This window comes from Hippoglossus stenolepis, chromosome 14, assembly GCF_022539355.2.
Source record: "Hippoglossus stenolepis isolate QCI-W04-F060 chromosome 14, HSTE1.2, whole genome shotgun sequence".
Classification (NCBI taxonomy): Eukaryota; Metazoa; Chordata; class Actinopteri; order Pleuronectiformes; family Pleuronectidae; genus Hippoglossus; species Hippoglossus stenolepis.
In genome coordinates, this window is record NC_061496.1 from 22624613 (window position 1) to 22637019 (window position 12407).

General features: G+C 39.2%; 1 protein-coding gene across 1 annotated transcript in view; it reads left to right on the forward strand.

Moving 5' to 3' along the window:
- oca2 (oculocutaneous albinism II) overlaps positions 1–12407 on the forward strand; it is a 43275-nt gene that overhangs the window by 24592 nt on the left and 6276 nt on the right. The window contains exons 19-23 of the mRNA XM_035176728.2: positions 2605–2732; positions 3268–3327; positions 4082–4186; positions 5923–6016; positions 6872–6965. Of these exons, the coding sequence (XP_035032619.1) occupies positions 2605–2732; positions 3268–3327; positions 4082–4186; positions 5923–6016; positions 6872–6965 (481 nt within the window). The remainder of the gene's footprint in view (positions 1–2604; positions 2733–3267; positions 3328–4081; positions 4187–5922; positions 6017–6871; positions 6966–12407) is intronic.

Below are 12407 nucleotides of genomic sequence, written 5' to 3' on the forward strand. Positions count from 1 at the left end.
CGCTCATTCACCAAACATGCTCGGTTAATTACAGGTGCTTCTCGAGTTACCTCTCGGTGACATTTATTAAATGGGAATGACCCCACAGTGGTGTGTTTGCTGTCTCTGTGCAGGGACAGGCGTCTGTCCAAACACGGCTCTCATTAATGCATGCAGGTCACAGTCAGGGCTGCCTTACTGCTGCAAGCCCACCCGATTTATTCACACGTGTTTCCAAACTAGAAGCTCATTAAAATGTAATTAACTTCACACAGTAAAATTGAATCTAAGCCTGCTTCTTACCTGGTCATTTGATCTCTCTAATGTGTCTGTGTGAGCTGCTGTGTTGTTACATCTGTGGTTTGGATAAATCCTTATTGATCCTGGTTGAAAAATTCTAAAAACTTGTGTATATTGTTAAAATGGATAATAAATTGTTTCTTTAGCAGTTTTAGTGATATTATTTATCAATTAACAGATTATTTCTGCAGAGACTTCACAGTCTCTTATCTAATCAAATGTTTATGAGTCAACATGACATTGTGCTAGAGCACAAATCTCTTTATCTTCTGACTTTAGTCTCATGTTCATTTGCTTCGTTCTGTATACTTTAAAGACAACAGTGATGAGACATTTTTCACTGCACATTTCCTGTCTCAGACACTGTTTTCTCAGGTGTAACAGATAGTCTCTCATAAAGCGTTCATATTTGCCCAAAGCTCTTTTTGATTGGTGAGCTCTCTAGGTTTGTTATCTGCTGCCTGTGCTTGGCCCTGTTAACGAAGCAGCTTCAGACAACCTTACTTGTGAGGAAATCAAAAACTAGAAAAAAAACATTTGTGACAATTCTTCCGTCGAATAACAACTCCTGTGAATGAAGTACTTTTGTGTTTGGCATTTCTGGAGTTATGGACTCCCCCTGAAGTGCCTCTGTCCTGTCAGTACTGTTTTCCGATAAACACCGACTAAAATACTAACAATACAAATAGTACATATGACAATTTGTGATTTTTAAAAATTTTCTTAGCTTTTTTGAATAACACAATGTGTTTGGATAAGGAACAATTTTCAAAAATATATCCAGTAATGTGTGGCTTTACTCAAAGCTATAGAGCTAACAGTATAAATCAAATGACTTAAATATGCACCTTACTGAATTAGGGATTGATCGTTGATGTAGGACATAAATGGCCCCTCGGTGTCAATTGTCACCCCTTCATGGCCCCTGATTTAGAAAAATCCTAGATCCACCACTGGTTTGGTTTTTATTTTGAAACTCCTTTCCTTGTGTGTCTCTCTTGCTTTGCTCCCTGTCTTTGTCTGGTTTCCCTGTTCCTTGTTTCAATGCATTCCCATCTTTAGCCCAAAATCTTTTTTTCTAAAACTTGATGGGATCATTTCAAGGTTTATTTGGGATAAAAATAATCTAAGAATTCTCAGAGTATACCTACAGGGGCCGAAGAGGTTGGGGGTCATGGCTTTACCAAACTTTAACTTCTACTATTGGGGGGCCAACTTCCGCATACTCCAATATTGGTTGCATGCGGACAGCTTGCATAATGCCCCAGCTTGGTTGAGGTTGGAAGCATCTTCCTGTTTGCCATCTTCACTGGCTGCTTTGGTCTACACACCTAGTGGTCCAACCTGCTCAGAATTCAGTAAAAACATATTAGTCAAGACAACTCTTAAAATCTGGAGTCAATTTATACGCCATTTTAGATTGCAAACTTTTTCACTGCAGGCTTCTGTAGTCCAAAATAATGCTTTTTGTCCTTCTCTAACAGTTGGAGCTTTTTCCATGTGGTCTAATCTTGGCGTAAAGTCATTTAGAGATTTGTATATTGAGGGCACTTTTGCATCCTTTCAACAGCTCTCTGCTAAATTTGATGTCCCAAAGAGTCTATTTAAAAAAATATATATTTACAGGTTCAAAGCTTTACCTGGCACACAATCCCCCAATTTCCCTCGCAGCCTGTAAACCCTTTCATTGATGCTTTTCTATTACCACCCCCTACGTCGACAGGTGTCATCTCGTGTGGATATAACAGAATTATCTCTCTTAAGAGTTCCTCACTGTCGGCTGTTAAAACATCGTGGGAGTGGGATATAGGTGAAGACATTACAAATGATCTATGGAATGATATTCTCCTCCGGGTCCACTCTTCATCTATATGTGCCAAACATGGTCTAATCCAATGTAAGATCGTACATCGCACTCATTGGACGAAACTCAGACTCTCTCAAATTTATCCCAATACCTTCCCCATCTGCGACAGGTGTAGACCTAATCTCCTGCCTCACTCATTCTATGTTATTATATATTTTTTGATTTATTATTATATTTTCTAACTAAAAGAAATCTTACTTGATAATTTCTTTAATGTTGGTTTGACAATTTATAGCTCATAATAACCAACATTTTCAGTATAAACAAAAACATGGTAATTGGTAGTAACAGCATAGACCTGATCCACTTTCCAAACTCAAATCAATGCCAGTGTTATAAATCTATGAGAATCTTCTACAATGGGTTTAATGTCAACTAGATGAGTTCATGAAATATGTGACATATATGTGTGTGTATAAAGGTAGATGTCACATGGAGTCTCTTGTTCTCTCTCTCAGGTTGGATTGCTATCCTGGGCGCACTGTGGCTTTTGGTTCTGGCTGACATCCAGGATTTTGAGATCATCTTGCACCGGGTGGAGTGGGCCACACTACTCTTCTTTGCTGGCCTCTTTGTTTTGATGGAGGTATTTACTATAATATTTTTAGTATTTTGATGGAAATCTCAACCTCCTGACAGTGAAAACTACAGCCGCATGCCGAGCAACAACTTCTATTAGTGACATATTGTAATTATAACAAACAAAAAGTGGGGTAGATGTAAGGTTAGCGACACCTCTCTGAGAAGCATCCTCACGAAAAACTACAGGAGAACAGTATCAGTGCTTGGATCTATTGACAGTACACTGGATAATGACAGAAAATCCATCATTGTCTTACAACGTGAAAAGTATCTATTTCTTTATGCATGAATCCCCAAGTGAAAGGAAGAAAATAACGTTAGCAAAACTATTTGTTTATACATTAAACAGTGTACATTGTCATAAAGCAGTAACAATAAGAAATGGCCCTTTTTTGATTTCTGTGTCAATAACTATAACAAGAATATATTTGTCTTTGTCTATTTGTCTATTAATAGCTTTTCTTCCCTTAGTTTAATCCCACCTATATCGTATTCTCTTCACATTTTTTAAAATTAATCTTCTCCTCTTCATTTTTCAGGCTTTAGCCCAGCTGCAGCTTATCGACTATATTGGAGAACAGACAGCGCTGCTTATAAAAGTGAGTTTATTCCTTTGTTTCTCAACCTTAACAGTCGTTTCTCAGGGCGCAGTGCGACTGGCGTAATTGATAATTGGGCACAGGTGACATGATGCTGCATTTCATGCATATTGATCCTTTTGCTCAGCACAGCTCTGAATTCAATTATTTTGTTTACTTCTGATACCTGTCAGCAGCTGAAAGAGGCCTGGGGTCTTTCTCACCCATTTTCTTGCCAGTGTGTATTGTGAGCAAGTATAGAATTGCACCTGTAATAGATATGTCAGCTTGTGTTTACACTGTTGGGCTGTATAAGTTTAATAATCACACATGACAGGTGGCGTGCTATTCATGCTTTCTGACCTGCTCAGCATCCCCAAACAATGGATAACATGCTGGGTAGAGGAGCATGGCCTTTCTCTCTTGATGCAGGTAGAGGACAGGTGAACGGATTAGATATTGTCTGCATTAACTGGGCCATGCATATCTAAGAGAAAACAATCAGGGGGTGGGGGCTGTTCAAACAACATCATGCTTGTCACATGCGGAGAATTGGCCTCGCTGTGTGCGTACGCCACACCTGTAGACACAACTATCAGATGCCACCACCTGTGGTCGTGTCACACCCTCAGACAGCTTCATCGTCCCAGCGTCTGCTCGCCAAAGAAAGGTTCATTGTCAAAGACTTACTCAGTGATGGGCTGAGGTTGGCAGGTGCATCTGAGTGACGATGAAAGTTGCAGTTATCTATCGTTTTTATTATCTCTCCCCTCAGGCGGTGCCAGAAGACCAGCGCTTGGCCATAGCCATTATCCTGGTGATGTGGGTCTCCGCTCTGGCTTCTTCTCTCATTGACAACATTCCCTTCACTGCCACCATGGTGAGAAGCATCACTGGGATGTTTTGAAGTCACGCTGCAGTATTTCCCTGCACTGTTGTTGAAAAGACGGAAGATGTCCAATGCACTTCAGCACAACTCAGAGTCAACTTCTTCCATTATCCAACTTGTTCCATTAAAATGGAACAAGGAAATTCAGAGACGGAAACAGAGACCGCTCGCCTTCAAAGTAAAGATTTGAGTCGCGAGATGTGTTGGCTGCAGCAATAAATTTAAGGAGAGCTAAACTAAATAAATATCATATAAATAACAAATAGCCTAAATAAAAAATATGATAACCGATTTTCCCACAAATAGGTGCATTGACTGGATTACAGTGAGTCATATATGTTGGATAGGTTTTATTTCTTCCTATACTTAATGTACCACACAGGAACAAATTCATAGACTTAGAAGTGAACATTACAAAGTGCTATCTTGGTTTTAGAAATACTTATCTTGATGCAGTACTGAGATAAACTTTTCTGCCTTGACATAATATATGTGATTTCTAAAATAATTTATTACATGTTGATTACTCCTAGCTGTATTATTATATATTAGCTATTCTCATGTTTTAAGTCATATGGAAATAAAACATATATATTTTTTCCAATAGACAGCCAGAACAGGCCATAATTTGATGAATTAGTTACAAATAAGAAGCAGAGGAAACAATGTTGGTCCAAATGCAAATACGATGCTCAAGTATCAGAGCAACTGCCACCTCACTCCTTTGTCTGTTTGGCTGAAAATGAAAAGACTGAAGAGAAATCAATGTTTTGCTGGGGCCCCCGCCAGTGTGCTCAATTAAAATGACAGAGAAAAGGAAGAGATGTTATCATACTGACAGGATGAGACGCTGCTGGCGAGAATGAAACCATCAGATTTTTGACTCGTCAGCTCAGTACAACTGTATCCAGTGGTTTTGAAGAAGTTCTTCTGATAGTTTGTCACTTTCCAGTCCCATGCAAATGTTGTTCAACTTGAAAAGAGAGGACTTCAAACTTGTGCATGTATCAGTCAATTGTCACAATACACTGAAGTTTAGAAAAAAATTGTTTTCCCCATTCTGACAAGAAAGAATTATGTAAAAAATAATCCATTTAGAGGTGCTTTCTTTTTCAAACATATACTTTCGAACTGTGCAAACTATTGCTTACTCACCTTCTTGACCAGAGTTAAACAAGAAGGTTATTACTACTCATGTCTGTATTGCTATATTAAGCTAAAGCTACCTTTTCATTGAATTCATGTAAAAAAGAATGTCATGACTCATGACAGAATGTGTTCCTTGTTTACAGCCAGGTTAGCTGTTGTTCCTCTGTTTCAGTTTTTATGCTAAGACAGCTAAAATAGCTGCTGCATTCTGCTTATTGTTTGCTATAAAGACATGAGTGGTATCAATTATCTTGTCTATTGTCAAGAAAGTGAATAAGTTAATTTCCTTGTTCTGTGCTAAGCTATGTGAACCATATTTAGCAGAAGCATCAACTGTATCTCTTGAATCTTTATATCCTTAAGCACAAACAAGTCTGTGATAACCAGCCATTAAACTGCAAATTTATCATTAGGATACAGTATTTGTTTTTTATTTGATATTCCTTCTAAATGCTCAGTTAGGGTTTGCTTTCCCAACCAAGGGCAGGCATTTTGATTGAAACAAGGCTTTAGGGTATGAAACTAAAATCAGTGTGTGTGTTTTTTTTTTATAATTTCCAATTTGTCTTTACTCACAGATTCCAGTTCTCATCAACTTGAGTAAGGATGCAGATGTGAACCTGCCAGTAAAACCTCTCATCTATGCTTTGGCAATGGGAGCCTGTCTCGGGGGTAAGCCTCTCATTTTATCTGCTTCATGTAATAAAGTAAAAAGTACTACAATAGGGTATGAGACAGTTTTGTTTCGGGCTAAACACACAAAAACCTCCCAGAGTTCATTGAAGACACCAGGGACTTTATATTCCATCCCCGTTTGAAGGGTGTGGATCTTTATCGATGGCCTCTGCCAGAAGAGGACATCATACATAAATATGATGGTTACACAACGGTTTGTGCCCCCTCTTGTCTCCCCTCTTTGCCACCCACCTCTCCTCTTCTCCCCATTTTTCTCCGCTCACCCCAACCGGTCAAGGCACATGGCCGCCCACACTGAGTGGTTCTGCTAGAGGTTTCTTCCAGTTATTGAGGGACTTTCCTCTCTCCACAGTCGCCAAAGTACCTTGCTATATGAATTTGAAGTTCTCAACCTTAAGAGAGGAGAGAGAGAGAGAGAGAGAGAGAGAGAGAGAGAGAGAGAGCTGTCTCAGTGTTTCAGTTTAATCAACTGCGCTGTGACAGGTCCTTATCGATCTGCAGTATGATGCTGCCACTGCCCAGCTCCATCCCCACACTGACACCTTTTGAGATGTGAGCGTTATCGAGCGGCAGGGTGGATACACACCCTGACTGTCAAAATGTTGCCTACAGTAGATAAAATAGTAAAACTTTATAGATTAAGGCAGAAAATACACAGAGAATGCTGAAAGATGATCATGATTACCAGTATTTTAATATCAGTGTATACATTATCCTTGTGCCCTTGTTGAAAGATGTGTTTTATGTGACACTGAACTCAGACCTCAATATTTAGTGGTAAATAAAAACATTAAACCATGTTCTTGAATTTCTTCTGTCCTGCCTGTTTAGGAAATGGAACATTAATAGGAGCATCAGCCAACGTTGTGTGCGCAGGAATTGCTGAGCAACATGGCTACGGCTTCTCTTTTATGGAGTTCTTCAGGTGAGCTCTCTCTCCCTCAACAGCATTTACACAACACATTATGCAATCTGAAGTTAGAAATGGGTCATAAACACCACATTTCAAGATGTGGCTTGCACAGTTTTTATTGATAATTTATCTTATTGGATAATGTCAGACTTGTTCATTACCGTGGATCCTGTACCATAGGCTATTTTGCCCGAAGTGGTGCTTACACATTAATATCGGTCATATGTTACAAGAGGAGATGCCAACAATGTGAACTGAGTTGCCTCAGAATATTTATAAAACAGCCTCAAGAATCACAGTTCAGGGCTTAGATTTATCAAATGTTTGAGTCAAATAATCTCCTGTCTTTATATAGGTTGCATATGTATATATTTAGCCATGTACTACAACCTTCAACCTAAATGGCATAAATATCAATATGTTTCAATAAATTCTATCATAATTTGCATATACATAACCTCCCCTTATAATCAAATCATTTGCGTATACACATAAAACATGTTCATACAAAAGGTGTTGTCATTTTCTGCACATTGAATTTTACCATTGTTAAATATTTCAACACATAATCATAATTTCTATATTGCAGCCCTCAGTGTTGTAAAACAGTGACTTGAATTGTGTTTGTGCATGCCCTTGTGTTATTTCGCATGTTGCTCTGCTTGTGGGGGGGGTGAGATAATTCTGGGCACTGCCACATTTAGTTTATTTGTCGAAGAAGAACTAAGATTTTTCCACCTGACCTTGCTTGGGATATATAGAGCAGTGTACCCTTCTGTCAGTTAAATAACTCTCGGAAACAACCTGGCAGACATTGGATGATGTCATCTGTTCTGGGCAGTAATTCTAGTTTGTGTCCTCTCCACTGACACTGTAAGGGCACTGAACACGTTTTACTATATTGGGTGTTGGAAACTCAAACTGCAGAAATATGTGTTCATGGTCTACAGTTTGGTAGACTCAATCAAAAAAGCATAAACATTCAAACTTTTTGGTGATTGGTTGACTTGATACTGAGTGAAAGACTCAGACCTGATTTGACTCTCTGGTGTCTGAAACCTGAGTGAATGGCAAAAATACTCCATTGTATTTCAAGCATGGTGGTAATAAGGCTGCCTCCCAGGTTGCCACCTGCTGACCAATAATCTCAATTCTGGTGACGCAACAGCCAGATATACTCTGCAATTTGCTTTGTTCGAGAAGTGGATACGGTCAGAGTTATTGAAAGAAGGTTGAATATAAGTCTGATTAGTCTTGATGTGCAATCACTTGGACGTAGCATATCATTTGACTCACTGGGCTACTAAAAGAGAGTGTCAGACCATTTCCTTTTTTGGATTTTGCTCTGTAGATATTATTTGAGTTGGTGATTTGAGTGTTTTCAGTTGGGGTTTACATGAAACTTCTTTATGTACAGATAGTATTTGGCAGCAGTGCCATCATACACTACAATAATTTAAGGCTTTGTCTGTTCCAATGCTCTGATGGTTCCCAAAAAACGTTTCCACTTGATCGAGTGACAAAGATTGTTTACCTACAGGGGGTTGGTGGCATTTGTCTGCAATAGATAGAAATAAATCAATGACATTTGAATGGTTTGCCATGAAATTTGGTCATGGTACCCAGACGATGAATCCTGAACGTCAAAGGTGCATCAGACTCCTGACTGGTAGCTGTCCCATTACACGGGTACCCTTTCTCATCAACCTCGTCCTGGGATAAATGCTTCACTGTCTTCCTGATCATTTCCAACTGTTTTCAAACAGGCTCAGGTATCACCTCAAAAAGCTTTCACTCGACTCTGCTCAAGTTGAGCACTATTATCCTTGAATCTTGTTACTTCCATTCTTATCTGAGGCTCTTGAAAGGTCAGTCTTCAAACAGGTCTCCTTGATCCAAATCAGTCTGGCTTTAAGAGGGGCTCTATAATCTGTGACAGAAGCCCTAAGGGTAGGTAAGGATGCAGCTCAGTTTCCGGCTCTTATCTTTCTGGACCTATCAGCAGCCGTTGATACCGTTCACCATCTGTTCTCTCCAATATGGGCATCTCAGGCTAAGTGCTTTTAAGATTTGAATCATATGTCACTGGGTGTTCTTTAAATGTGTCATGGCAAGGGCAAACAACCATATCCCATACCCACAGGGGTTCCCCAAGACTCTGTGTTGGGGCCCCTTCGTTTTACAATATACACTACTTCCTTGGGTCCAATTATCTGCTCACATGGCTTCTCATATCACTGCTACACAGGTAACACCAATTCAAATGTTCTTCCTCATGGTATGGGCATAATTCTCCGCTTGTCTCGCAGGCATATCTACATAGATGAGGACCACCTTCAACTAAACATCTTAGAAACTCTAAGTCATCCTGGCCACTGAATCTCTATCATAATATGAAGATCAAATCTCTTTCTTTCTAACCCCAGCTAAGGTCACGGGAATCTTGGGTGTTCTTTTTGATGACAAGCTTTCATTTTCTGACCATGTTGCATATGTCTCCCAGCATGGCAGCTTTGTATTGTACAATGTAAGACAAAATCGAACCTGTCCCAAATCAGTATGACTCCCTACTAGTGGTACAAGCCATTGTTATGTCAGCCTTCCAGCACTTTAAAACCCTTTGACTTATGCTCCTTCTCACCATCTCTGTTCTTCCAAGAAATGTCGTTTGGATCTGCCACCCCTGCACACACGGCAGTCACGGTTCAGACTGTTCTTGTTTGTGATTCCCCAATAGTGAAATGAACTACCAAATGGTATCAGAGTAGGGATGTCCCACTCTTCCTTTAAGAAAATATCTTAAGGACTTATCTCTTCTGAGAATGCCTCCTCTCCTAACGGTTCTAACATTTGAACATGTTACTTTGCATTTTGATTCATTTCTTCAACTAAACTTCAACTCTTTGTCTTATTAAACAGATTTAGCTTGTAGCACTTACTTGAGGGTCTTCTAGTGTACTGAGGCTTTGGTGTTGTCCCTTAGTTGCAAGTCACTTTGGATAAAATCATCTGCCAAATGAGTAAATGTCAATGTGAACAACTATTAATAAAAGACAGATAATAATAGTAATCATAACAAATAAAAAGGCAAGAGGAGCATTAGTGGGATTACTTGTGGAGCAATTGTGGCTGGTTGTGGAAAAGAATAACAATAGGTGACATCTGGCATTAAGAAAGGATATATCACAATTACCTGTTTATTGTTTGTTTCTTGTTACCTTCTCATTCTGCTGTGAAGTGCCACTAAAGGTCAATAAAATAATTGGTGGAGAATGTCATCAGAGTTATTGTACGTCCACAAATGTGTTGATGCACTGGAAAGACTCAGGATTGTCCATCTGCTTAAAAAAACCGTTGCATCCTGTCAGCTCTGCTCTCGCTCACACACACTGTACTAGTGTCTTCACAGTTATTGGAAAGATGCATTGCTTTTAGCTGAAGCGTTGTCTGTAATTGGCTGTCTATGGCAAGGGTCACAGTTGTTCAGAGAAACAGGTAAGGGTGAAAGAAGTGTTAGTATGTGACTCTAGGCAGCTGGGACTGACTAGTGCTTTAACAAGCGATTAAATCCAGGACCCTGATCAGTCCACAATTCTCTTCTGACAGACCATCACAAAGGAAAATGAGAGGCCCTGAATAGCTCAGAAATAAGTTGGTTTGATCTTTCTTTCTTCTTTCATGCCTCTAGGTCATAATCATCTCTCTTCTCCTAAGACAATTGACCTGGGGATCATGGCAAAAGCACTTTCTCTATTGTATATAAGGCATTGTCCACCTTGAGGGTATGAGTCATTGCTATTGTTCACATGTTCAGTTCAGAGACAGCCACTGTAACTACTTCTACCACTCAAATGGAGTTCTAAAAACTCTAAAAGGAAACTTCAAAACTAGACAAAGGGGCCAAGGTGAGGGAATTGGGATTAGGCCACTGTCGGAGTGGAGCCACTGTCAGAGCGGAGCAGCAAACTTCAGCTGTATCAAACAAGACTGACACACACAACATCACACCAACAGCCTGGAAAGAGCTCCTCAAGCCGAATAAGCTGAATAATTTGCTTGTATGGACACATTTTGTGTCCATACACTGCCTTAGTTATAACAAATTAAGTAGAATAAAGTCCTTCTCATACAATATGAAATAGAAAAAATGCAGAAAAAATGACCCTTGTGGCACATATAAGCAACAGTTGGCTCTTGTAGCTGGTTAAGGTGGAACAAGTTGTATCTATACTTTTGAATAGTTTAAAGCCCTAAGCCAAAGATATTTGGAGCAATTAGTTTTTTAATCTTTTACAATGTTCTAATGTAAAGCTTAATCTAAATACTGTAGTAATACTAACTACTGAATAAATGCAGTGGAGTATTAAGAGCAGTAATTCCCACTGGAATGTGTGTAAGTTGACATTGGTAAAGTAGCACAAAAAGGAATTATTAAATCAAATTACAAGGTGTGTGTTAATGTAATCTCCTCTTTAAACTGTGATGAAGTTGTTTTGCTGCAGGTTAATGATGGGGCAGAAACAGGACAACACACTGAAACAAGGGTGTGTGTCAGGAGTTTTGAAAGACTTGTGTATCGAGCCCAAATAAAATCACTACAGAGTCCTGATCAAAAACTTAATAACCACACTGTACCACATTTCAGTTGTATATTTGTACTTTGGTAAAGCTCCCAGTGGACTGTGCATTAACCAACAGGTACAGTAAACAAACAGGCTCCAAATCAAATAACGATTTGAGCTGATTTAAAAGTGCAGTCGACCATTATTATGTTTCTCACCATGTAACAGAATTAATTGATTTTAACCTTTTAACTACTCTAATGTCACATATGTTGAATTTATTTACTTTAATTATTTAAAGTGTTTATTTAGGATGCATTGTAGGGTGGATTTAGGTGTGTACAATTTATTTTTAATATTATTATCAATTAATATTCCCATTCAGTCAGTTCTTTGCATCTTCAAAAGAGAGCTTTGACAATCGTCCCCTGCACTAGAGACGCCAGTCGCGCTTTCTTCATTTGCATGAAATCTAACATGCACACAAAAAAATCCAGTATATTTTTAGAAATACTGGTAGTATATTCTATACCTCTCTATAACTACACACAAGTAAAGGTATTGTCATACAGGGAGCAGTGCTGTCCAGTGTCAAGCAGCCTCTACAATGACAGAGGTGCGTCCCCCTGTTTATCTAAAGAGCGTCTTTGAGATTCCATCTGGACTTTCAAAGAGCTCCCATCAAATGCAATTATATCGATGTATGAGATCACAAGGTAGGATGGGAATTTTTTTTTAGATAAGGTTGACCTTGTTTTCTTTCTATGCTGCATTGTGGCAACTTTTACATCTGTCCTCTGTCCCTTCATGCTGCGCGCCGTGATGGGGAAATCAGCAGAAAAGTGACCTCACTTTGTCTGTCTAGGATAACAGTTTAGAGATTCCTTACTCC